At 56.2% G+C, this 24,271-nt stretch overlaps 1 protein-coding gene and 3 long non-coding RNA genes across 19 annotated transcripts; all 4 read right to left on the bottom strand.

The window, feature by feature from the left end:
• Positions 1–1,490: 1,490 nt before the first annotated feature.
• Positions 1,491–4,316, bottom strand: LOC113985994 (collagen alpha-1(I) chain-like). The gene is made up of 3 exons (XM_039380291.1): positions 4,301–4,316; positions 3,671–4,238; positions 1,491–2,086 (listed from the first exon to the last, which is right to left on the bottom strand). Exons 1-3 carry the CDS (start codon positions 4,314–4,316, stop codon positions 1,927–1,929), a joined length of 744 nt encoding a protein of 247 aa, XP_039236225.1. The 3' UTR covers positions 1,491–1,926.
• A 125-nt stretch (positions 4,317–4,441) lies between these two features.
• On the bottom strand, positions 4,442–12,139 carry LOC114000733. 8 transcript variants are annotated; one of them, XR_005563190.1, is made up of 5 exons: positions 9,479–9,578; positions 9,136–9,253; positions 6,864–6,946; positions 6,342–6,413; positions 5,118–5,886 (listed from the first exon to the last, which is right to left on the bottom strand). It is a non-coding gene; the product is annotated as an uncharacterized LOC114000733 (long non-coding RNA). The 8 variants fall into 8 exon arrangements; XR_005563183.1 differs by lacking the exons at positions 9,136–9,253; positions 9,479–9,578 and adding an exon at positions 4,442–5,077 and having other exon boundaries at positions 5,543–5,886; positions 6,864–9,115; XR_005563185.1 differs by lacking the exons at positions 9,136–9,253; positions 9,479–9,578 and adding an exon at positions 12,099–12,139.
• A 32-nt stretch (positions 12,140–12,171) lies between these two features.
• On the bottom strand, positions 12,172–19,348 carry LOC120323072. 8 transcript variants are annotated; one of them, XR_005563176.1, is made up of 4 exons: positions 19,245–19,348; positions 18,383–18,421; positions 17,765–17,854; positions 12,172–12,210 (listed from the first exon to the last, which is right to left on the bottom strand). It is a non-coding gene; the product is annotated as an uncharacterized LOC120323072 (long non-coding RNA). The 8 variants fall into 8 exon arrangements; XR_005563175.1 differs by having other exon boundaries at positions 12,174–12,210; positions 17,769–17,854; XR_005563167.1 differs by lacking the exon at positions 12,172–12,210 and adding an exon at positions 16,557–16,596.
• Positions 19,349–23,069: 3,721 nt separating this feature from the next.
• Positions 23,070–23,878, bottom strand: LOC120323071. 2 transcript variants are annotated; one of them, XR_005563164.1, is made up of 3 exons: positions 23,837–23,878; positions 23,223–23,308; positions 23,070–23,114 (listed from the first exon to the last, which is right to left on the bottom strand). It is a non-coding gene; the product is annotated as an uncharacterized LOC120323071 (long non-coding RNA). The 2 variants fall into 2 exon arrangements; XR_005563165.1 differs by having other exon boundaries at positions 23,074–23,114; positions 23,219–23,308.
• Positions 23,879–24,271: the final 393 nt, after the last annotated feature.

Below are 24,271 nucleotides of genomic sequence, written 5' to 3'. Positions count from 1 at the left end.
CCGCCATGGGAAGCTGCTCCAGGTTCTCACTGCAGGATCTTCAGCTTGGCTCCAGCTCTGCGACTTTCCAGCCCCACCCTCCCAATCCCAGTCCCAGTCCCCCAGGTGCTCCTCCAGCCCCACAAACCCGATCCCAATTCCAAAATCACAAGCCCAGCCCTAGACTGACTTCAGCTCTACCCACCCAATCCACATTCCCGCCCATTAATCCCTATGCCACAGCCACTCAGGGATTTCAGCGACGGTGCCACAGGCCCTATCTGAGCTCCAGACACTCTCCCAGCTCCACAGATGCAATCCTAGCATTATGCTGATGTCAGCCCCAGCCTCTCAGTCCACATTTCCAATTTACAATCCCATTTCCAGCTGCATAGAGATTTCAGCAACGGTGCCACAGGACCTATCTCCTCCCCACACGGATTCCTGCCCAAGTGTTACAGTCCCAAGCCCAGAACCCATCCCTATCCCAGCCCCTCAGTGATTTCAGCTCCAGACCCACAAGCTTTATTGCACTGCCAGCTCTGCTCTCTCAGCAGTAGCTCTGCATCTTGCCAGCGCCGCCACGGGAAGCTGCTCCAGGTTCTCACTGCAGGATCTTCAGCTTGGCTCCAGCTCTGCGACTTTCCAGCTCCACCCTCACACTCCCAGTCCCAGTCCCCAGGTGCTCCTCCAGCCCCAAAATTCCTATCCCAATTCCAAAGACACAAGCCCAGCCCTAGACTGATTTCAGCTCTCCCACCCAATCCACGTTCCCACCCATCAATCCCTATAACACACACACAGCCATTGCAGCGACGGTGCCACAGGCCCTATGTCACAGTGATTGCTCTGATCACTGCCCCAAGTGTTACAGTCCCAAGCCCAAACCCTGTCCCTACCCCAGCCCCTCAGTGATTTCAGCTCCAGACCCACAAGCTTTATTGCACTGCCAGCTCTGCTCTCTCAGCAGTAGCTCTGCATCTTGCCAGCGCCGCCACGGGAAGCTGCTCCAGGTTCTCACTGCAGGATCTTCAGCTTGGCTCCAGCTCTGCGACTTTCCAGCTCCACCCTCACACTCCCAATCCCAGTCCCACAGGTGCTCCTCCAGCCCCAAAATTCCTATCCCAATTCCAAAATCACAAGCCCAGCCCTAGACTGATTTCAGCTCTACCCGCCCAGTCCACATTCCCAATTTACAATCCCATTTCCAGCTGCATAGAGATTTCAGCGACGGTGCCACAGGACCTATCTCCTCCCCACACAGATTCCTGCCCAAGTGTTACAGTCCCAAGCCCAGAACCCATCCCTATCCCAGCCCCTCAGTGATTTCAGCTCAAGACCCACAAGCTTTATTGCACTGCCAGCTCTGCTCTCTCAGCAGTAGCTCTGCATCTTGCCAGCGCCGCCACGGGAAGCTGCTCCAGGTTCTCACTGCAGGATCTTCAGCTTGGCTCCAGCTCTGCGACTTTCCAGCTCCACCCTCACACTCCCATCCCAGTCCCCCAGGTACTCCTCCAGCCCCACAAACCCGATCCCAACTCCAAAGTCCAGATCCCTGCCCTAGACTGATTTCAGCTCTTCCCCCCCAGTCCATGTTCCTGCCCATCAATCCCTATTCCACAGACACACAGATGTTTCAGCGACGGCGCCAGTCCCTGTCTCAATCCTACAGTGATTTCTGCTGCAGTGCCACAGTCCCTATCCCTCCTCCACAGTCCCTTTCCGAGCACCACTCTCCCCATCCCATACCCAGACCCACACCCTTTATTTCTCTGCCAGCTCTGCTGTCAGCTCCTGGTAAAGCTGCTGCATGTTCCAATCCTAGCATCTTCCTTTTGTTAAAGGTCTGAGTTTTCCACCCCAGCTCTCAAGCCCACATTCCAGGCCAGGCCCGACTATTTTTATCCCAGCTCCATCCCTGCAGTACTTATGCCAGGTCCATGCTCCCTAATCCAGCCCCACTCTTGTTCTGCCCACAGTCCTACCGTCTTTATGTCTCCACCAGCTCTGCTGCCTGAGCTCCAGGTTCTCAGCTTTCTGCTGCCTCTGCCTCAGCTTTCTGCTGCCTCTGCCTAAATCTGCTCCTGGGTATCTCTGCAGCCCGGGGCTGTTGACAAGGTCACAAATCAGTCTTTGTCATTCACTTAAATATCTCTAAGAGCTGTCCCACCCATCCCAACGGGAACAGCAACAAAACAATAGAATAAACAATCAAGTAGTCAAAGATGAAAATAAAAGTAAAATAAAATTATAATAGAATGAAACATCTTTTTTTACTTTTCTTTGTAACAATACTTTCAATACCAGCCCCACTGAGAGGTTGCATCCTCATCCTTCTGGTTCGGGGCAGCACCCCTGAGCATGGGCTACTCCCCCACTGAGCACTGACCAAAGCTGGCCGGCACAGCTGCCCGGGACACCGCCTGCCCAACGCCCTGCCTCGGCAGCTGTGGGGGACCGACCCCGGCCCCCCCTGGATCGGCAGCCGAGGGGGTGCTGCCCCATGGTTCCCCACCACTCCTTGGAGCGGCAGCCGCGAGGGTCCCACCCTGGCTCAGCGGCCGCGCCGATCCCGGACCGGCTCCCGCAGCTCCAGCGCCGCCCCCAGCCCCGCCGCCGAACTGCCCCCAGGGCCCCCCGCCCACGCCGTTTATAGCCCGCGGCCCGCACAGCCCCGCCCCCCTCGTGCCAGCCCAGCCAATCCCAGCGTCCGGCAGCGTCCGGCCCCGCCAATCCCCGCCTGCCCGTTCCCGCCCTGCCCGTCCCCAAGAGCCCCGCTGTCCCCTCACGCCCCGCTCCCAGGGGCTGCTCCGCTTCCGCCCGCTCCCCGCCTCCCTCCCGTTTTCCCGGGAGAACTCCGGGACGGGACGGGTCCGCGGACCTCCCACCCGCCCTCTCAACAGCGCCTGCGGGCACCGCGGCAGCGCAGGCGCGGCTCCGCCGGATCCCGAAGCAAAGGCGCCGAGACCGGCGCCTGAGGGGAACGCGGGGGACGAGGTGGAGAGGGGGGCGGCTCCGCGCCGCGGCTGAGCGGGCAGAGCTTGCTCGACCGCGGCCCCGTTGAAAGGGCCGCCGCCGCTCCCGCCCCCTCCCCGCCTCCCGGAAGAACTCCCAGACGGGACGTGAGCGCGGAGCTGTGCCACCCGCCCTCCCTGGTCCCAACAGGGCCTGTCGGGGGCTGCGGCAGCGCAGGCGCGGCTCCGGAAGCAAAGGCGCCGGCACCTACAGCGCCTGAGGGGAACGTGGGGAAGGGGGGCGGCGCCGCGCCGCGGCTGAGCGGGCACAGCTTACGGGACCGCGGCCCCATTGAAAGGGCGGGCTACGATTGGACGGAGCGGAGAAAAGCGGGCTGGGAGTGGCGGGCCGGGATCGGACCTGCACGTCGGGAGCGGCAGCCGCGGGAGTCCCGCCCCAGCTCACCGCCGATCTCGCCCCGGCTCCCGCAGCTCCAGCGCCGCTTCCACCTCCGCCGCCGAACTGCCCCCCCCGCACCCCCCCGCCCGCTATTTATAGCCCGCGGCCCGCACAGCCCCGCCCCCCCGTGCCAGCCCAGCCAATCCCCGCCCGCCCGTTCCCGAGAACCCCGCTGGTCCCGCAGGCCCCGCTCCCGGAGCCCCTCCCGCCCGCTCCCCGCCTCCCTCTCCTTCTCCTGGGAGAGCTCCCGGACGGGACGTGACCGCGGAGCTCCCACCGCCCTTCCGTGGTCCCAGCAGCGCCTGAGGGGAACGGGGGGACGGTGCCGCTCGGAGGGGCCGCGCCGCGGCTGAGCGGGCAGAGCTTGCGGGACCGCTGCCGGATTGAAAAGGCGGGCTGTGATTGGACGGCGCCGAGAAAGGCGGGCCGGGATTGGCGGGCCAGACGCTGCCTCGGGCCCGGATTGGCGGGGCCTGGAGCCCGCGGGGTGGCGGGAGGTGCTCGGGTGGCCAGGAGGAGGGACGAGGGCCGTGTCGGAGGGGCCCTTCCCGCGGGTCCGTGGCCGTCCCGGGTCCCGCTCCCGGGACCCCGTCCCCTGCCCCGCCCCTTGGTCGGGCTGCACCCCCGGGGTCCCGGCCCCAAGGCCCCTGCAGAGCCCCTCGGGGAGCCCCGCACCGGCACACGGGGCGGTTCCGGATCGCGAAGGCGGACTGTGCGGCACGGGGGACCGGGGAGCAGCGGCGACGTGGTGGGCCGGGAGTCGGCGGCGGGGAGCGGGGAGGACGCAGAGCGGCAGTGCGCCTCTGACCGCCTCTCCCCACGCAGCAGTTCTGCTTCTACGGGGACTCAGACTGCCCCGACTGGGTGCTGGCTGAGATCAGCTCCCTGGCCGAAATCTTTTAAGTGCCCGCCCCCACCCCCATCCCCCTGCCTGCCCCAGGCCCGCTGCCCACCCTCCTTCTCCTGCGCAGTCCGCGCTGCTGATGAAGTTCAGCGCTATTTCAGTACTTGTTCTTCTTGTGTTTCTGAAAAAAAGCTAGAATCAGGATAGCCAAAGCAACATAGAAAGTCTATTCCATCTTCAGCTACATTACAGGGCAAAGGAAATAAGTGATCCTACCCATCAGTGGAACAGGGAAAGAATGAAGATTAAGTCTGTGAGCTATAGAAGAGAAAAATCACACTGTAACAACTTAGAAGATTGCTCCAAGACCACAGTCACAGGAAAAGGGAAGAGAGCCAGGGGCAGAAACTGTAAGGCCAAAAAGATGATGGACACATCTGTGCATCAATCAGGTTCAGAGGTCACTGCATGCCCCAAGCCTAACGAGTTCTCTGGTCTATGTGTGTTATACACCTATTAATTACTTGAATAGAAAATTTACAATTGAACTTTCACAAAGGTTACAGAGTGATATCCCTGCACTGACCATTGCAGCTGAGCTTCTGCTACACATTCTGACACGTCAGGTGACTGAATGTTTGCTTGTTTTCTAGGCTCTCCTTACAGTCCATCCAGGACATGAAATATAGAGGGGATTTCTTGAGAGGCAGCTTTTAGACCTCATTCCCTTACCTTCATGGTCAATGCCATCAGCGTCACTCTCCCTCTCTTCTTGCTCTTCATCGAGAGTTCCTCGTGTTAGTATTAGCTCAGAGGGACCCATTGCAGAAGCATCAGGTCCTTGAAGGGAACAGAAACAGCTGTACACAAACCAGCTTGCTAAAGGTAAGGTTTCTATCTGCACAGAAACCCAGCAATGAACACCTGCTCTAAGGGGACAGAAAGCTGCTTGTGGATCCCAGACACAGGACAGACTCCATCAGCACCTACTCGCCTCATCTAAGGAACAGTGCAGCCAACAGCAGAGCTTTCTCATATTCTGATCTGACTGTTTCACCTTTTCTAAAGTATTTCATTATTTCTAGTAGGTCCACTGCTTTAGCTACACAGCGGGGTTTCTTCCAAACCTGTGACTGACACAGGAAGAGCTGAGTGTGACCAACCCCACAGGAACTAAAGCCCCGCTCCTCTAACATGGAGCTGCCTTCACACTTCTGCTGTGAGGACAAAGAAGCACTGTACTACTTCACAAGGCAAACTCTTCAGAAAACTTCTGCAGTAAACTTTATCTTCCTGGGGAGGTACCTGCCACTGTGCTGCCCTGCACACACACGCTGCCCATGTCCTTCCACAAGTGTTCCAGCTGCTCTCTCTTTTGTTTATTTTGAGCTTTCTCCCGTAGACAAAGATTTACCTGTGGATTCTGAGAACATTTAAAACACCAGGAGAAGAGAAACCTCACCCAAACCCAGCAGCCTGTCCCCCAGTCAGAGAGCAGAAGTCACTATGCAGGTCTTACATTTCAACTAAGGTTTCACAGAACTTCTGACTAAGCGTGGAAAGCAACCTCCAGTCAGGTGGGATTCTAGGACGTTTTCAGCAGCGCCGGGAAGCCAAACTCTGTGTAGCTGTGCCTGCAGAGAACTGTCCTTTGGACAGCCACAACTCAAGGTGAGCAGAGCTACTGATTTTGGCACTGCAATTCAGTCTTTCTTACTAAGTCAAACTAGTACTCTTCACTGGTGCAGGAAGATACAGGGATAGTCTCAACAAATCCCTTTGGAAATTTATTTTTAAGAACTCTCTATCCATCCGAATGGAAGACACAATCTTATTTCCCAATCATTTTCACACAATTAGCTCAAATATTAGCACTAAACCAGTGAGCAACATCTGTTTTACAAAATCTTTATTTTTGTAAAGATATGCTCCACCACATCTAGGAAAAAAAAGGCAAATGGTGGACTCCTTCAGGACAGGAGTTTTCCCACAGTGAGTACGACTAGTAAATGAAATGTTAGACCCTCTCAACATAAAGGCAATTGTGTGCCTAAAAGTGACCCCAGATACACTGTTCAGGTGTAAAACAGCTAAAAACACTTACCAGTGTTTTTCTCAGGCGCTCGTATTCTGGACGATACTCTCTGAAAAGGTGAATAAAGGGAGTGCATTCAGTCTGAAAAACACATGATTTGTATTGCATAAGGATCATCCTGGAGGCTCCTTTTTACTCAAAAAAAAAGTTTTCTCTAGGCTTTCATGTTTGAGAGACATTTCAGAAAGACAGTCCTTTTTTCCCCAGATTTGGATTCTGAAACCAATGGATGCAAAATCAATGAACATACTTCATTAAAACAGCAACAATTCAAAACTTGGTATGGAATTACAAGAAAAAAATTACTTCACAGACTTGCTGGCACAGATAGCTTTTACTTTTTCACGGAACAGCACAAAAATTCATCTCTGAATAGTTCCTTTTTACTGCTGCTTTTTATGCTGATACTGGACACCCTAAGCTACCTTGGCTATGGCAGCTGTGCACTCCTTCAAATCAAAGGAGCAGACTCATGAATCAGGACCTTCAGGAAGTGGTCACTGGGTCGCGGACCAGAAGTTATCCCCTTACCTCTCCTATTCATCTACAGCTTTAGAAAGCTGGGTAAAAATCTCCCCCAGTCCTGTGCCAAACACTGCAGAAACACCAACCACCTGGAAAAGAAAACACACCAGAACTAGAGAGTAACTGAGCCAGATTTTTAATACAGAAAAAAAACAAAGTAAAAACAAACAAACAATCCCCCACAACGACAACAAAAAAAATCAACACCACCGAAAAACCCAACAACAACGAACTACTGATCTAAACCTAACAACACCCATTTAATCAGCACAGTGGCCTAAGAGTGGGCAGTAACACTTCTGGTTCTGTCCAGCCCGCTTTCAAACTCTTCCTCCACCTGCTGTTCATGTTTGTTACTTCTGCTTTTTGGTTGTCGGTGATTTTCTGTTTGGTGAGTTGTTGGGGTATTTTGGGGGGTGTTTCTTTGGGGAAGGAGGTTTGTTTGGTATTTTTTAACACTGTAGGGCAATTCAAAAGAAAGGTCAAGTCTTTCTGCTGTTTACTTCTTTATTGTTAATAACCCAAGTTCTCATTCTGCATCTAGGGTTATAAGTGGTTAGCAAGTATCAGTGTACTAGAATTAAAGTGCAAAAGAGACAACAAGAACTGACCTTTTGGCTCTGAAATAGTCTAATACTTTTTATTTAGCCAAAGCACATTTAAAAGGTCCCCAGAACAGCAAGAGAGGGAGAATTGAATCAGTTGCTATGACAATACATTCAAAATGCACATCTACTTTCTAATTTCAACTTGTCTCTCATTACACTTCTGGCCATTTGTTCTGCTTGTATTAAATCAATTCTCTAAAAATACCTTGAATTAAGACTATTACCAGCCAGAATCCTACATCCTCTAACGAAAATTCTCCCTCTTTTTCATAGGCAAGACAGTCTCAACTACTGACTTCCAAATGGAAGACCTTTCCCAACACAGCCTTGCATTTGATCATTAATAGAGTAAATATGCAGACAGCTCTCCAAAGGATTTTAAGCATTAAGGCCAGGCACTGTGCCAATATATATCAATATTTATACTTTCCCTGCACTTCAGTACAAGCTGCCTTTTACTCCCTAATCCTCTCCATACGACCTGCTCTCCATCCAGTGCTCCAACAGTCCTGACAGGCAGGTAAATATGACCTGATCAGCAAATAAGGAACAGGAAGTATGTTAGTTCTGTATATCGGACCACTACAATCCCTTGTGAAATTCTGTATATTGGTCCACATAGGACACTTGCAATATTTTTGTTTTGGCTCTGTTATCATTATCTACATGAATGGAATCAGTTTGTTCCTGTGATATCCACACAGCCAAGAAGGCTTGCTTTTTCTTTAGTAAAAGCTGATGACAAACACAATCAGCTAAAACCTTTAGCACAGACTATGGGATCATTAACAGCCTCCAATGTATAGTTTTGTCAGAGAAACAATTAATTTGTCCTCTCAAAACCTGGCTGAGTGGAAGAACAATCTTCTTCTTGCACAAGCAAATCTAAAGGGGTTTTTTTGTTCATTTATTTGTTTTTGAGATTCTTTCCCTTCTTCCTACGTAGTACATTGCCCAACTGTACTTGACACTTTCAGAACAAGGAAAATTACCTCAGGTGGGAAATGCTGCAGCAAAGAACACTGCCTCTTACCAGCCTATCTTAGCTTTCATCTTGGGATTAATCACAGTTCAATATTAAATTATTCAGGCTGCCATTCAGTGTGACAAGCTGCAGTGTAACAAGCTACAGTGTGATCTGAACACAGGTCATCAACAGATTCCAGTTCCAAAGGGCAGTGCAAAGCCCCTTTACAGAAGGACAGAATGGTGGGGGTTGGACAATACCTCTGGAGATCATCTAGTCCAATCTCTCCTGCTCAAAAAGCGGGATTAGGTAGAATAGGTTGCTCACGACTTTGCCTGAGCAAAAGTGTTTTAAGCATCTCCAGGGATGGAGACTCCACAATTTCTCTGGACCGGTCCAGAGGAGGACTTCTTAAGTTATTGTTTTCAGTGGGAAGGTAGGGACAGAAACAAGCGATCCCAAAACTTCAAACCCATCCCCACAGCGGTCCAGAGCAGCTTGAGCCCAGGCCCCTGCCTTCCCAGGGCCGGGCTCTTCTCTCTGCGAGGCACCCACCAGCCGGGCACTGCCCTGCCCGGCGGCCCCGAGCGCTTCAGGCGCCGGCCCGGCCAACGCCTCGCTCTGCGCGGGCGCCGCTTCCAAAAGCACTACCAAAGAGACACAGCAATCAAAGCAGAGGGACTGCACTCCCAGCTTTTCTTACCTGCAGGCACACACAGCACAGCACAGCACGTTGGACAGAAAAGCCACGGGGTTAGTCCTGCCAGAGGCGTCCGGCACACCCGAACAAAGGGGTCCTGCAAGATCCGCTTCCTCTGTCCCTGAGGCAGCACAGACCCTCCGCGCGGGGGGGGGGGGGCGATGCCAGGGCACATCCGAGCCCGGCCCTGCCGCTCTCGCCGCCCCTTCTCCTGGCGGCGGCACGCGGGTGCGAGTGTCTCCGCAGAGGCGAGAAAGCTGCCCGTCGCTTCCCCTGCCTGCAGGCCCCGCTGGCCGCGGGAGAGGCAGAAGAGCGGCCGCCGCCCCCCCGCCGGGCCCCCGCTTACCCCGGCGACGATCTCCTGCAGAGCCCGACGTCGGATCTGCCGCCGTGGGTCGCTTCCGGGGGGGGGAGGCGGCGGCGCAGCCCCGACAGCATCTCCGGGGCACGGCGGGACCGGGACCGGAGCGGAGCGGAGCGGAGCGGGGCGGAACGGGGCGGGAGGACGGCGACCGCGTGGGATCGTCGCGCGTGCGCGGCGCGCCGCGGCGCGAGAGGGGTCTGCCCGCGCCGGTGCCTGCCGCCGCCCGCGAACCTGCCGCCCGCGCCCGGCGCCGCCGAGCGCCCCGCCCCGTCCCCACAGCGGGAAGCGGCGCGGCGAGACGGCGCTGCGGGCGCGGGGCGGGGGTCCGGGTCGCGGCGGAGGTCAGGCAACAGGATAGACGCCTCTCTGAGGCCAGGGCGGGGGCCTCTCGCCGCCATCTTGAGTGTGGCCTCGGCTAAGTTCCGGTCCTGGCGGCGCCATCTTGAGTGTGGCGTCGGGGCGAACTTCCGGGCCGGGGCCGCCATCTTTAGTGTGGTCGTTCCGGTCCTGGCGGCGCCATCTTTACTGTGGGCTTGGCGGACTGCCGGGCCGGGGCCTTGGAGGACTTCCGGTCGCTCTCTACTTCCGGTGACCGAGTTTACCCAAATTACCGGCCCTCCTCGCTAATTTCTGCGCTTTCACCCCAAAAAATCTTCACGTTATTCCCCCCACACACACCCCGCCAGAGACGGGAGACCGCCAGTCCCGCCCTGCCGCCGGAACCGGCCCTTAACTCGAGCGGGGAGCGCTGCACCGCCACGAGAGCCACTGCGCATGCGTCGCCGGTCCCGCTCCTGGCTGCCCTTACTTACCACGTGATCGCCGGCGTCTTGCCAACGACTGCGCACGCGCCGCCGTCGCCACCTTGCCTGCCCCCCCCCACCCCGCCGCCCGACCGCCCGGCTTCGCTTTCTTACTGCGGCTCCCCCTCCGCTTTTTCGGCTCCCTGGGGTTCCCCCACCCGCATTTTGGGATCCCCGTCTCACATTTGAGGGGTGATGACCCCGCAATTTACGGGTCGGGGGGCGGGAGGAGAGGAAACGGGGTGCCCAAGAAGGGGTTTCTTTTTTTTTTTTTTTTTTTTTTCTCTTTTATTTCATTTTCATTTTATTTCCTTTTTAGTTTTTTTGCCTTTTTTTTTTTTAATTTTCTTTTGTTTTTTATGTTTCATTTTTTTATTTCGTTTATTTTTTATTCTCTTTATTTTTCATCTTCTCTCCCAGTGCTCCCCAGTAAACACCCAGTGCTCCCCAACAACCCCCAGGAACACCCAGTGCTCCCCAAAAATTGACCCAAAACCGACCCAAATCACCCCAAAAGCTGACCCAAAACTGACCCCAAAACCTGACCCAAATCATCCCAAAACCTGACCCAAAACTGACCCCAATCACCCCAAACAGTGACCCCAAACTGACCCCAAAACCTGACCCAAATCATCCCAAAACCTGACCCAAAACTCTGCATTTATTTGGCACCATTTCCTCCCAGAAACAACATCTCCGATTTAGTTGATTGCTAAAGCCATCATTTTAAAACCATCTCAGGAATCAAAAGGCACTGGAAAACACACACAAATCATTCCTGCACCCACCAAATCATTAGGAATTGGAACCCCATTCCCTCATCTCTCTCCTTGTGCTTCTTGGCTGGAAAACCTGATGATCCCCGCTGGCTATTTTTAGGCTGCTTTTCTTCCACAGCTCCTTTCCTCCCGGCTGAAACCTCCTGGCACATTCAGGGCTTATCCGGAGGGAAGCCCCTCTGAAGTATTTCCTCCCGTGGCAATTCTGTGGGATGAAGAAGGAAAAAAAGCACGTCAAGAGCTCCTTCTCCCCCCTTCCCTCGCAAACAGTTTGTCCCCTCCATGCCCCCGGCACCCGCACCCGACGCTTCGGCTCCGCTGGGAAAGGGACAGCAAGTGCCCAAGCAAGTTCAGTGCTGGGCAGGGGCTCCCTGGGGAACGGCACTTCAGTGCTTTAGTCCGTGGCCTTTCCTGCTGCCCTCCCTCCCGGAGGCAGAGGATGACCCGGCCCTTGTTTCTCCCCCGCTCGCAGACCCAGGTCCTGCTCCTTTGGCCCCACTTTTCTTAGCAGACCCGGCATCATTTCCCAGGGTCCCCAGGAAACTTCTGCACTTGACCCATTGCTGAGTGCAGAGCACAGGGCGAGGGAAGGACAAATTTCCTGGCACCCACCCCCTGGCATTTTCCTTCTCCGCAGCACGCTCCCGTTCCCGCTGTCTCTGGAGGTGCCCGCACGAGTCCTCCTTCTCCCAGCACCTCAGAGAATGTCCTCTTCACCCGGGTCCTGCTTCCCGGCGTCCAACAAAACACGCTGACGACATTTTTCAGGATGCCAGTGGAGAGATATTAGAGCACACTGCCCAGGGAAGCTGAGCCTGCCCCATCCCTGCAAGTGGTCCAGGCCGGGCTGGACGGGACTCGCAGCAACCGGGGACAGTGGAAGGTGTCCCTGCCCACGGAAGGCAGGCTGGCCTTTGAAGGTCCCCTTCAAACCAAATCGCTCTGGGATTGCCCTCCAAAATCGCTCCCCAAGAGACACAGCGAGCAAAGCAGAGGGACTGCACTCCCCGCTTTTCTTACCTGCAGGCACACACAGCACAGCACAGCACAGCACGTTGGACAGCAAAGCCACGGGGTTAGTCCTGCCAGAGGCGTCCGGCACACCCACGGCGACCGAAGGGAAAGAGGGAGCCTGGGAACACGGAGTAAAAGACACCTTAATTAGGACCACACCGAGCACTAGCCAGGTCATTCCCACAGACAGCTTCACCGTCCGGTCACACAAAAAGCACTGACCTACCAGGGCCTCAGTTAGGATGGCTCCTGACGCTGACACCTCCGTTTGCCCCGGGGGGGTCAAGAAGAACATCCCTGGGAAGAAGTCACCCTGAACAACAAAAAGGCAAAATTAGTGAAGCACGGGGGCCTCTTCTGACTAGATTGCCACCAGCATTCCATAGCAAATGCCACGACTATTCTGTTACAGACGAGAAAACCCTGTACTCCCAAACAAACAGCCAGGAGGTTTATGGGCACGCCTGAAAATTTCCTGTGAGGAGCTTTTTGTAACTAAGGAGCAGGTGCTATCTTGAGTTGAAGGCATCGATTTGACAGACACTTAGTACAGCAAACTCGTCAGCAGAGCAATTAATTGCTGCCTGTTTGAACAGTAGGGGAGAGAAAATGACAGTCTAACAGAAGACAAGAAAAGCAGAACTGGAATCAGCAGCCTTTTCTTCCATCTCTCCCGAGAAAGTCGTGTTTCTCTGTTCTAACAATTCTATGCCCTTTTCTACGTGAAACTTACACCAAGGCTGAAAAAACAACTAGAAAACACGGAGAGAAGCTTTTTAGAATTTCACGTGATTTTCCCAACCCGATCCCAGAAAAGCAGAACTGGGTAGAATGGACTCACCTCGAGGCCTTTGGTCTTTTTTTCCATAAGCTTCGTCACCTGATTGAAAAAGCAGAGTAGACTCGGTATTTAGGCTCACAACAGGAAAACTTCCCCTTCGTTTCCTAAAAGAAAGGACATTAATCTGCACAGCTGCAGGCGCGTCTCCAGCTGTTAAAGCCTTTCAGCTTTTCAGAGGGTGAGAATGCCCTGCTAAGGAAGGCTGAAAAATGCTGGGAGCCTGCCCAGGTCAAAGAGCCCCTTGATTTTGTCTGTGTTCCAGTCCCTGGCTAAAGAAAGGGCAGACCCACCGCAGGTGTTGCTTGCCTTTTCCCTACGAGGTTTTGCCAGGCGCTGGGCCAGCCCGGGCACTGCGGGGGAAGGCCGGCAGTGGCCAAAGCCCGCCGCTTTCCCAGGGCAAGTGTCGCTTGCCAGAGCGCCCCCGAGCGCCGGGCCCTGCCTCACAGTCGCCGCCTGGCGGACACGGCCGGGAGCGGCACTGCAGCCGCGCGCCCCCCCCCCTCCTTGGCGAGACCCGCGGCGCCTTTCGCGCGTCCGGGCCTTTCTTCCCTAAAACCTGCCCTTGCCTAGGAAAAGCTGAGCAGTTCACAGAGTTGCTGTTTCCAGCCCAGCTTCCCAAAGGATTTCTCTCTCCCGGCAGCACAGACAGGGTCCCCGAGGCAGCGCAGACCCTCCCCGCGGGGGGGTGTGGTGCGTGTGCAATGCCAGGGCACATCCGAACCCGGCCCTGCGGCGGCACGCAGGTGCAAGTTTCTCCGCAGAGGCGAGAAAGCTGCCAGTCGCTTCCCCTGCCTGCAGGCCCCGCTGGCCGCGGGAGAGGCAGAAGAGCGGCCGCCGCCCCCCCGCCGGGCCCCCGCTTACCCCGGCGACGATCTCCTGCAGAGCCCGACGTCGGATCTGCCGCCGTGGGTCGCTTCCGGGGGGGGGGGGAGGCGGCGGCGCAGCCCCGACAGCATCTCCGGGGCACGGCGGGACCGACCGGGAGCGGAGCGGAGCGGAGCGGAACGGGGCGGAACGGGGCGGAACGGGGCGGAACGGGGCGGAACGGGGCGGAACGGGGCGGGAGGACGGCGACCGCGTGGGATCGTCGCGCGTGCGCGGCGCGCCGCGGCGCGAGAGGGGTCTGCCCGCCCCGGTGCCTGCCGCCGCCCGCGAACCTGCCGCCCGCGCCCGGCGCCGCCGAGCGCCCCGCCCCGTCCCCACAGCGGGAAGCGGCGCGGCGAGACGGCGCTGCGGGCGCGGGGCGGGGGTCCGGGTCGCGGCGGGGGTCAGGCAACAGGATAGACGCCTCGCTGAGGCCAGGGCGGGGGCCTCTCGCCGCCATCTTGAGTGTGGCCTCGGCTAAGTTCCGGTCCTGGCGGCGCCATCTTGAGTGTGGCGTCGGGGCGAACTTCCGGGCCGGGGCCGCCATCTTTAGTGTGGTCGTTCCGGTCCTGGCGGCGCCATCTTTACTGTGGGCTTGGCGGACTGCCGGGCCGGGGCCTTGGAGGACTTCCGGTCGCTCTCTACTTCCGGTGCCCGAGTTTACCCAAATTACCGGCCCTCCTCGCTAATTTCTGCGCTTTCACCCCAAAAAATCTTCACGTTATTCCCCCCACACACACCCCGCCAGAGACGGGAGACCGCCAGTCCCGCCCTGCCGCCGGAACCGGCCCTTAACTCGAGCGGGGAGCGCTGCACCGTCACGAGAGCCACTGCGCATGCGTCGCCGGTCCCGCTCCTGGCTGCCCTTCCTTACCACGTGATCGCCGGCGTCTTGCCAACGACTGCGCACGCGCCGCCGTCGCCACCTTGCCTGCCCCCCCCCACCCCGCCGCCCGACCGCCCGGCTTCGCTTTCTTACTGCGGCTCCCCCTCCGCTTTTTCGGCTCCCTGGGGTTCCCCCACCCGCATTTTGGGATCCCCGTCTCACATTTGAGGGGTGATGACCCCGCAATTTACGGGTCGGGGGGCGGGAGGAGAGGAAACGGGGTGCCCAAGAAGGGGTTTCTTTTTTTTTTTCTTTTTTTTTTTTCTCTTTTATTTCATTTTCATTTTATTTCCTTTTTAGTTTTTTTGCCTTTTTTTTTTTTTAATTTTCTTTTGTTTTTTATGTTTCATTTTTTTATTTCGTTTATTTTTTATTCTCTTTATTTTTCATCTTCTCTCCCAGTGCTCCCCAGTAAACACCCAGTGCTCCCCAACAACCCCCAGGAACACCCAGTGCTCCCCAAAAATTGACCCAAAACCGACCCAAATCACCCCAAAAGCTGACCCAAAACTGACCCCAAAACCTGACCCAAATCATCCCAAAACCTGACCCAAAACTGACCCCAATCACCCCAAACAGTGACCCCAAACTGACCCCAAAACCTGACCCAAATCATCCCAAAACCTGACCCAAAACTCTGCATTTATTTGGCACCATTTCCTCCCAGAAACAACATCTCCGATTTAGTTGATTGCTAAAGCCATCATTTTAAAACCACCTCAGGAATCAAAAGGCACTGGAAAACACACACAACTCATTCCTGCACCCACCAAATCATTAGGAATTGGAACCCCATTCCCTCATCTCTCTCCTTGTGCTTCTTGGCTGGAAAACCTGATGATCCCCGCTGGCTATTTTTAGGCTGCTTTTCTTCCCCAGCTCCTTTCCTCCCGGCTGAAACCTCCTGGCACATTCAGGGCTTATCCGGAGGGAAGCCCCTCTGAAGTATTTCCTCCCGTGGCAATTCTGTGGGATGAAGAAGGAAAAAAAGCACGTCAAGAGCTCCTTCTCCCCCCTTCCCTCGCAAACACCCTCCCAGTTTGTCCTTGGCAGCCCCATGCCCCCGGCACCCGCACCCGACGCTTCGGCTCCGCTGGGAAAGGGACAGCAAGTGCACAAGCAAGTTCAGTGCTGGGCAGGGGCTCCCTGGGGAACGGCACTTCAGTGCTTTAGTCCGTGGCCTCTCCTGCTGCCCTCCCTCCCGGAGGCAGAGGATGACCCGGCCCTTGTTTCTCCCACGCTCGCAGACCCAGGTCCTGCTCCTTTGGCCCCACTTTTCTTAGCAGACCCGGCATCATGTCCCAGGGTCCCCAGGAAACTTCTGCACTTGACCCATTGCTGAGTGCAGAGCACAGGGCGAGGGAAGGACAAATTTCTCGGCACCCACCCCCTGGAATCTTCCTTCTCCGCAGCACGCTCCCGTTCCCGCTGTCTCTGGAGGTGCCCGCACGAGTCCTCCTTCTCCCAGCACCTCAGAGAATGTCCTCTTCACCCGGGTCCTGCTTACCGGCGTCCACCAAAACACGCTGACGACATTTTTCAGGATGCCAGTGGAGAGATATTAGAGCACACTGCCCAGGGAAGCTGAGCCTGCCCCATCCCTGCAAGTGTTCCAGGCCGGGCTGGACGGGACTCGCAGCAACCGGGGACAGTGGAAGGTGTCCCTGCCCACGGAAGGCAGGCTGGCCTTTGAAGGTCCCCTTCAAACCGAATCGCTCTGGGATTGCTCTCTCATTGCCCTCCGAAAGAACTCCCAAAGAGACACAGCAAGCAAAGCAGAGGGACTGCACTCCCAGCTTTTCTTACCTGCAGGCACACACAGCACAGCACAGCACGTTGGACAGAAAAGCCACGGGGTTAGTCCTGCCAGAGGCGTCCGGCACACCCACGGCGACCGAAGGGAAACAGGGAGCCTGGGAACACGGAGTAAAAGACACCTTAATTAGGACCACACCGAGCACTAGCCAGGTCATTCCCACAGCTTCACTGTCCAGTCATACAAAAAGCACTCACCGAGGCCTCAGGTAGGATGGCTCCTGCCGCTGACCAGGTGAATACCTCCCTGGAAGCCCGCTCCGCTCCTGCCAGGCACTGGGGCTCACCCAGGGGGGCTTTGCCAAGCATCCAGTGGAAATTAAAATTACAGCCTGGGCAAAGGCGCTTCCCGCAGGACCGCTCCTGGCCAAGGCCACCGGTCCGTGCAAGTCAGACCGCTGACCAGCCGGGGGGCTTTTCGGGGGCACGCTTCCAGCTTTTATTCTCCAGAAACTCCAGTTCTGTCTGGCACCGCTTGCTTCAGTCTTCCCCTGTTGGAAGAGGTCACTTAAGGCTTTCGAGGGGCCAGACTGCCAAAGCCCGGCCGGTCCATTCCCACGAGGAAAGGTAGCTTTGTCTTGGACACGATACTGGGGGGGAGACACAAAATAAAACTTTAATTTAAAACAACTGCCTAGAATAGAAAGCAATTCAAACATAAGGCAGACAAGACTCGTGCAAATCTGAATCCATTTGGCTTCAAAGGAGAATTATTTCCCTCTGCACCTAACAGAATGTCCTCTTCACCCGGGTCCTGCTTACCATCGTTGAACAAAACACGCTGACGACATTTTTCAGGATGCCAGTGGAGAGATATTAGAGCACACTGCCCAGGGAAGCTGAGCCTGCCCCATCCCTGCAAGTGTTCCAGGCCGGGCTGGACGGGACTCGCAGCAACCGGGGACAGTGGAAGGTGTCCCGGCCCACGGAAGGCAGGCTGGCCTTTGAAGGTCCCCTTCAAACCAAATCGCTCTGGGATTCCCCTCCAAAATCGCTCCCCAAGAGACACAGCGAGCAAAGCAGAGGGACTGCACTCCCCGCTTTTCTTACCTGCAGGCACGCACAGCACAGCACAGCACAGCACGTTGGACAGAAAAGCCACGGGGTTAGTCCTGCCAGAGGCGTCCGGCACACCCACGGCGACCGAAGGAAAACAGGGAGCCTGGGAACACGGAGTAAAAGACACCTTAATTAGGACCACACCGAGCACTAGCCAGGTCATTCCCACAGACAGCTTCACCGTCCGGTCACACAAAAAGCACTGACCTACCAGGGCCTCAGTTAGGATGGCTCCTGACGCTGACACCTCCGTTTGCCCCGGGGGGTCAAGAAGAACATCCCTGGGAAGAAGTCACCCTGAACAACAAAAAGGCAAAATTAGTGAAGCACGGGGGCCTCTTCTGACTAGATTGCCACCAGCATTCCATAGCAAATGCCACGACTATTCTGTCACAGACGAGAAAACCCTGTACTCCCAAACAAACAGCCAGGAGGTTTATGGGCACGCCTGAAAATTTCCTGTGAGGAACTTTTTGTAACTAAGGAGCAGGTGCTATCTTGAGTTGAAGGCATCGATTTGACAGACACTTAGTACAGCAAACTCTTCAGCAGAGCAAATAATTGCTGCCTGTTTGAACAGTAGGGGAGAGAAAATGACAGTCTAACAGAAGACAAGAAAAGCAGAACTGGAATCAGCAGCCTTTTCTTCCATCTCTCACGAGAAAGTCGTGTTTCTCTGTTCTAACAATTCTATGCCCTTTTCTACGTGAAACTTACACCAAGGCTGAAAAAACAACTAGAAAACACGGAGAGAAGCTTTTCAGAATTTCACGTGATTTTCCCAACCCGATCCCAGAAAAGCAGAACTGGGTAGAATGGACTCACCTCGAGGCCTTTGGTCTTTTTTTCCATAAGCTTCGTCACCTGATTGAAAAAGCAGAGTAGACTCGGTATTTAGGCTCACAACAGGAAAACTTCCCCTTCGTTTCCTAAAAGAAAGGACATTAATCTGCACAGCTGCAGGCGCGTCTCCAGCTGTTAAAGCCTTTCAGCTTTTCAGAGGGTGAGAATGCCCTGCTAAGGAAGGCTGAAAAATGCTGGGAGCCTGCCCAGGTCAAAGAGCCCCTTGATTTTGTCTGTGTTCCAGTCCCTGGCTAAAGAAAGGGCAGAACCACCGCAGGTGTTGCTTGCCTTTTCCCTACGAGGTTTTGCCAGGCGCTGGGCCAGCCCGGGCACTGCGGGGGAAGGCCGGCAGTGGCCAAAGCCCGCCGCTTTCCCAGGGCAAGCGTCGCTTGCCAGAGCGCCCCCGAGCGCCGGGCCCTGCCTCACAGTCGCCGCCTGGCGGACACGGCCGGGAGCGGCACTGCAGCCGCGCGCCCCCCCCCCCCCCTTGGCGAGACCCGCGGCGCCTTTCGCGCGTCCGGGCCTTTCTTCCCTAAAACCTGCCCTTGCCTAGGAAAAGCTGAGCAGTTCACAGAGTTGCTGTTTCCAGCCCAGCTTCCCAAAGGATTTCTCTCTCCCGGCAGCACAGACAGGGTCCCCGAGGCAGCGCAGACCCTCCCCGCGGGGGGGTGTGGTGCGTGTGCAATGCCAGGGCACATCCGAACCCGGCCCTGCGGCGGCACGCAGGTGCAAGTTTCTCCGCAGAGGCGAGAAAGCTGCCCGTCGCTTCCCCTGCCTGCAGGCCCCGCTGGCCGCGGGAGAGGCAGAAGAGCGGCCGCCGCCCCCCCGCCGGGCCCCCGCTTACCCCGGCGACGATCTCCTGCAGAGCCCGACGTCGGATCTGCCGCCGTGGGTCGCTTCCGGGGGGGGGGGGGAGGCGGCGGCGCAGCCCCGACAGCATCTCCGGGGCACGGCGGGACCGACCGGGAGCGGAGCGGAGCGGAGCGGAGCGGAACGGGGGCGGAACGGGGCGGGAGGACGGCGACCGCGTGGGATCGTCGCGCGTGCGCGGCGCGCCGCGGCGCGAGAGGGGTCTGCCCGCGCCGGTGCCTGCCGCCGCCCGCGAACCTGCCGCCCGCGCCCGGCGCCGCCGAGCGCCCCGCCCCGTCCCCACAGCGGGAAGCGGCGCGGCGAGACGGCGCTGCGGGCGCGGGGCGGGGGTCCGGGTCGCGGCGGAGGTCAGGCAACAGGATAGACGCCTCTCTGAGGCCAGGGCGGGGGCCTCTCGCCGCCATCTTGAGTGTGGCCTCGGCTAAGTTCCGGTCCTGGCGGCGCCATCTTGAGTGTGGCGTCGGGGCGAACTTCCGGGCCGGGGCCGCCATCTTTAGTGTGGTCGTTCCGGTCCTGGCGGCGCCATCTTTACTGTGGGCTTGGCGGACTGCCGGGCCGGGGCCTTGGAGGACTTCCGGTCGCTCTCTACTTCCGGTGACCGAGTTTACCCAAATTACCGGCCCTCCTCGCTAATTTCTGCGCTTTCACCCCAAAAAATCTTCACGTTATTCCCCCCACACACACCCCGCCAGAGACGGGAGACCGCCAGTCCCGCCCTGCCGCCGGAACCGGCCCTTAACTCGAGCGGGGAGCGCTGCACCGCCACGAGAGCCACTGCGCATGCGTCGCCGGTCCCGCTCCTGGCTGCCCTTACTTACCACGTGATCGCCGGCGTCTTGCCAACGACTGCGCACGCGCCGCCGTCGCCACCTTGCCTGCCCCCCCCACCCCGCCGCCCGACCGCCCGGCTTCGCTTTCTTACTGCGGCTCCCCCTCCGCTTTTTCGGCTCCCTGGGGTTCCCCCACCCGCATTTTGGGATCCCCGTCTCACATTTGAGGGGTGATGACCCCGCAATTTACGGGTCGGGGGGCGGGAGGAGAGGAAACGGGGTGCCCAAGAAGGGGTTTCTTTTTTTTTTTCTTTTTCTTTTTTTTTTTCTCTTTTATTTCATTTTCATTTTAATTTCCTTTTTTGTTTTTTTGCCTTTTTTTTTTTTTTTTTTTTTTTTTTTTTTTTTTTTTTTTTTTTTTTTTTTTTATTTTCTTTTGTTTTTTATGTTTCATTTTTTTATTTCGTTTATTTTTTATTCTCTTTATTTTTCATCTTCTCTCCCAGTGCTCCCCAGTAAACACCCAGAGCTCCCCAACAACCCCCAGGAACACCCAGTGCTCCCCAAAAATTGACCCAAAACCGACCCAAATCACCCCAAAAGCTGACCCCAAACTGACCCCAAAACCTGACCCAAATCATCCCAAAACCTGACCCAAAACTGACCCCAATCACCCCAAACAGTGACCCCAAACTGACCCCAAAACCTGACCCAAATCATCCCAAAACCTGACCCAAATCTCTGCATTTATTTGGCACCATTTCCTCCCAGAAACAACATCTCCGATTTAGTTGATTGCTAAAGCCATCATTTTAAAACCATCTCAGGAATCAAAAGGCACTGGAAAACACACACAAATCATTCCTGCACCCACCAAATCATTAGGAATTGGAACCCCATTCCCTCATCTCTCTCCTTGTGCTTCTTGGCTGGAAAACCTGATGATCCCCGCTGGCTATTTTTAGGCTGCTTTTCTTCCACAGCTCCTTTCCTCCCGGCTGAAACCTCCTGGCACATTCAGGGCTTATCCGGAGGGAAGCCCCTCTGAAGTATTTCCTCCCGTGGCAATTCTGTGGGATGAAGAAGGAAAAAAGCACGTCAAGAGCTCCTTCTCCCCCCTTCCCTCGCAAACACCCTCCCAGTTTGTCCTTGGCAGCTCCATGCCCCCGGCACCCGCACCCGACGCTTCGGCTCCGCTTGGAAAGGGACAGCAAGTGCACAAGCAAGTTCAGTGCTGGGCAGGGGCTCCCTGGGGAACGGCACTTCAGTGCTTTAGTCCGTGGCCTTTCCTGCTGCCCTCCCTCCCGGAGGCAGAGGATGACCCGGCCCTTGTTTCTCCCACGCTCGCAGACCCAGGTCCTGCTCCTTTGGCCCCACTTTTCTTAGCAGACCCGGCATCATTTCCCAGGGTCCCCAGGAAACTTCTGCACTTGACCCATTGCTGAGTGCAGAGCACAGGGCGAGGGAAGGACAAATTTCTCGGCACCCACCCCCTGGAATTTTCCTTCTCCGCAGCACGCTCCCGTTCCCGCTGTCTCTGGAGGTGCCCGCACGAGTCCTCCTTCTCCCAGCACCTCAGAGAATGTCCTCTTCACCCGGGTCCTGCTTACCGGCGTCCAACAAAACACGCTGACGACATTTTTCAGGATGCCAGTGGAGAGATATTAGAGCACACTGCCCAGGGAAGCTGAGCCTGCCCCATCCCTGCAAGTGTTCCAGGCCGGGCTGGACGGGACTCGCAGCAACCGGGGACAGTGGAAGGTGTCCCTGCCCACGGAAGGCAGGCTGGCCTTTGAAGGTCCCCTTCAAACCAAATCGCTCTGGGATTCCCCTCCAAAATCGCTCCCCAAGAGACACAGCGAGCAAAGCAGAGGGACTGCACTCCCAGCTTTTCTTACCTGCAGGCACACACAGCACAGCACAGCACAGCACAGCACGTTGGACAGAAAAGCCACGGGGTTAGTCCTGCCAGAGGCGTCCGGCACACCCACGGCGACCGAAGGAAAACAGGGAGCCTGGGAACACGGAGTAAAAGACACCTTAATTAGGACCACACCGAGCACTAGCCAGGTCATTCCCACAGCTTCACTGTCCCGTCACACAAAAAGCACTCACCGAGGCCTCAGGTAGGATGGCTCCTGCCGCTGACCAGGTGAATACCTCCCTGGAAGCCCGCTCCGCTCCTGCCAGGCACTGGGGCTCACCCAGGGGGGCTTTGCCAAGCATCCAATGGAAATTAAAATTACAGCCTGGGCAAAGGCGCTTCCCGCAGGACCGCTCCTGGCCAAGGCCACCGGTCCGTGCAAGTCAGACCGCTGACCAGCCGGGGGGATTTTCGGGGGCACGCTTCCAGCTTTTATTCTCCAGAAACTCCAGTTCTGTCTGGCACCGCTTGCTTCAGTCTTCCCCTGTTGGAAGAGGTCACTTAAGGCTTTCGAGGGGCCAGACTGCCAAAGCCCGGCCGGTCCATTCCCACGAGGAAAGGTAGCTTTGTCTTGGACAGGATACTGGGGGGGAGACACAAAATAAAAGTTTAATTTAAAACAACTGCCTAGAATAGAAAGCAATTCAAACATAAGGCAGACAAGACTCGTGCAAATCTGAATCCATTTGGCTTCAAAGGAGAATTATTTCCCTCTGCACCTAACAGAATGTCCTCTTCACCCGGGTCCTGCTTACCGGCGTCCAACAAAACACGCTGACGACATTTTTCAGGATGCCAGTGGAGAGATATTAGAGCACACTGCCCAGGGAAGCTGAGCCTGCCCCATCCCTGCAAGTGTTCCAGGCCGGGCTGGACGGGACTCGCAGCAACCGGGGACAGTGGAAGGTGTCCCTGCCCACGGAAGGCAGGCTGGCCTTTGAAGGTCCCCTTCAAACCAAATCGCTCTGGGATTCCCCTCCAAAATCACTCCCCAAGAGACACAGCGAGCAAAGCAGAGGGACTGCACTCCCCGCTTTTCTTACCTGCAGGCACACCCAGCACAGCACAGCACGTTGGACAGAAAAACCACGGGGTTAGTCCTGCCAGAGGCGTCCGGCACACCCACGGCGACCGAAGGGAAAGAGGGAGCCTGGGAACACGGAGTAAAAGACACCTTAATTAGGACCACACCGAGCACTAGCCAGGTCATTCCCACAGACAGCTTCACCGTCCGGTCACACAAAAAGCACTGACCTACCAGGGCCTCAGTTAGGATGGCTCCTGACGCTGACACCTCCGTTTGCCCCGGGGGGTCAAGAAGAACATCCCTGGGAAGAAGTCACCCTGAACAACAAAAAGGCAAAATTAGTGAAGCACGGGGGCCTCTTCTGACTAGATTGCCACCAGCATTCCATAGCAAATGCCACGACTATTCTGTTACAGACGAGAAAACCCTGTACTCCCAAACAAACAGCCAGGAGGTTTATGGGCACGCCTGAAAATTTCCTGTGAGGAGCTTTTTGTAACTAAGGAGCAGGTGCTATCTTGAGTTGAAGGCATCGATTTGACAGACACTTAGTACAGCAAACTCTTCAGCAGAGCAATTAATTGCTGCCTGTTTGAACAGTAGGGGAGAGAAAATGACAGTCTAACAGAAGACAAGAAAAGCAGAACTGGAATCAGCAGCCTTTTCTTCCATCTCTCCCGAGAAAGTCGTGTTTCTCTGTTCTAACAATTCTATGCCCTTTTCTACATGAAACTTACACCAAGGCTGAAAAAACAACTAAAAAACACGGAGAGAAGCTTTTCAGAATTTCACGTGATTTTCCCAACCCGATCCCAGAAAAGCAGAACTGGGTAGAATGGACTCACCTCGAGGCCTTTGGTCTTTTTTTCCATAAGCTTCGTCACCTGATTGAAAAAGCAGAGTAGACTCGGTATTTAGGCTCACAACAGGAAAACTCCCCCTTCGTTTCCTAAAAGAAAGGACATTAATCTGCACAGCTGCAGGCGCGTCTCCAGCTGTTAAAGCCTTTCAGCTTTTCAGAGGGTGAGAATGCCCTGCTAAGGAAGGCTGAAAAATGCTGGGAGCCTGCCCAGGTCAAAGAGCCCCTTGATTTTGTCTGTGTTCCAGTCCCTGGCTAAAGAAAGGGCAGAACCACCGCAGGTGTTGCTTGCCTTTTCCCTACGAGGTTTTGCCAGGCGCTGCGCCAGCCCGGGCACTGCGGGGGAAGGCCGGCAGTGGCCAAAGCCCGCCGCTTTCCCAGGGCAAGCGTCGCTTGCCAGAGCGCCCCCGAGCGCCGGGCC

This window comes from Pipra filicauda, unplaced genomic scaffold, assembly GCF_003945595.2.
Source record: "Pipra filicauda isolate LSUMZ 115617 unplaced genomic scaffold, ASM394559v2 scaffold1079_size30818_pilon, whole genome shotgun sequence".
Taxonomy (NCBI): Eukaryota; Metazoa; Chordata; class Aves; order Passeriformes; family Pipridae; genus Pipra; species Pipra filicauda.
Note: the sequence above shows the minus strand (reverse complement) of the source record. Positions and strands in the feature narration are given on the sequence as shown.

Coding starts and splice junctions, on each gene's coding strand:
- LOC113985994 (XM_039380291.1), bottom strand. Junction 2,087..3,670: donor GCTGGGACCACGGAAGGGCG/GTGGGAGCTCCG, acceptor CCTTGTCAACAG/CCCCGGGCTGCAGAGATACC.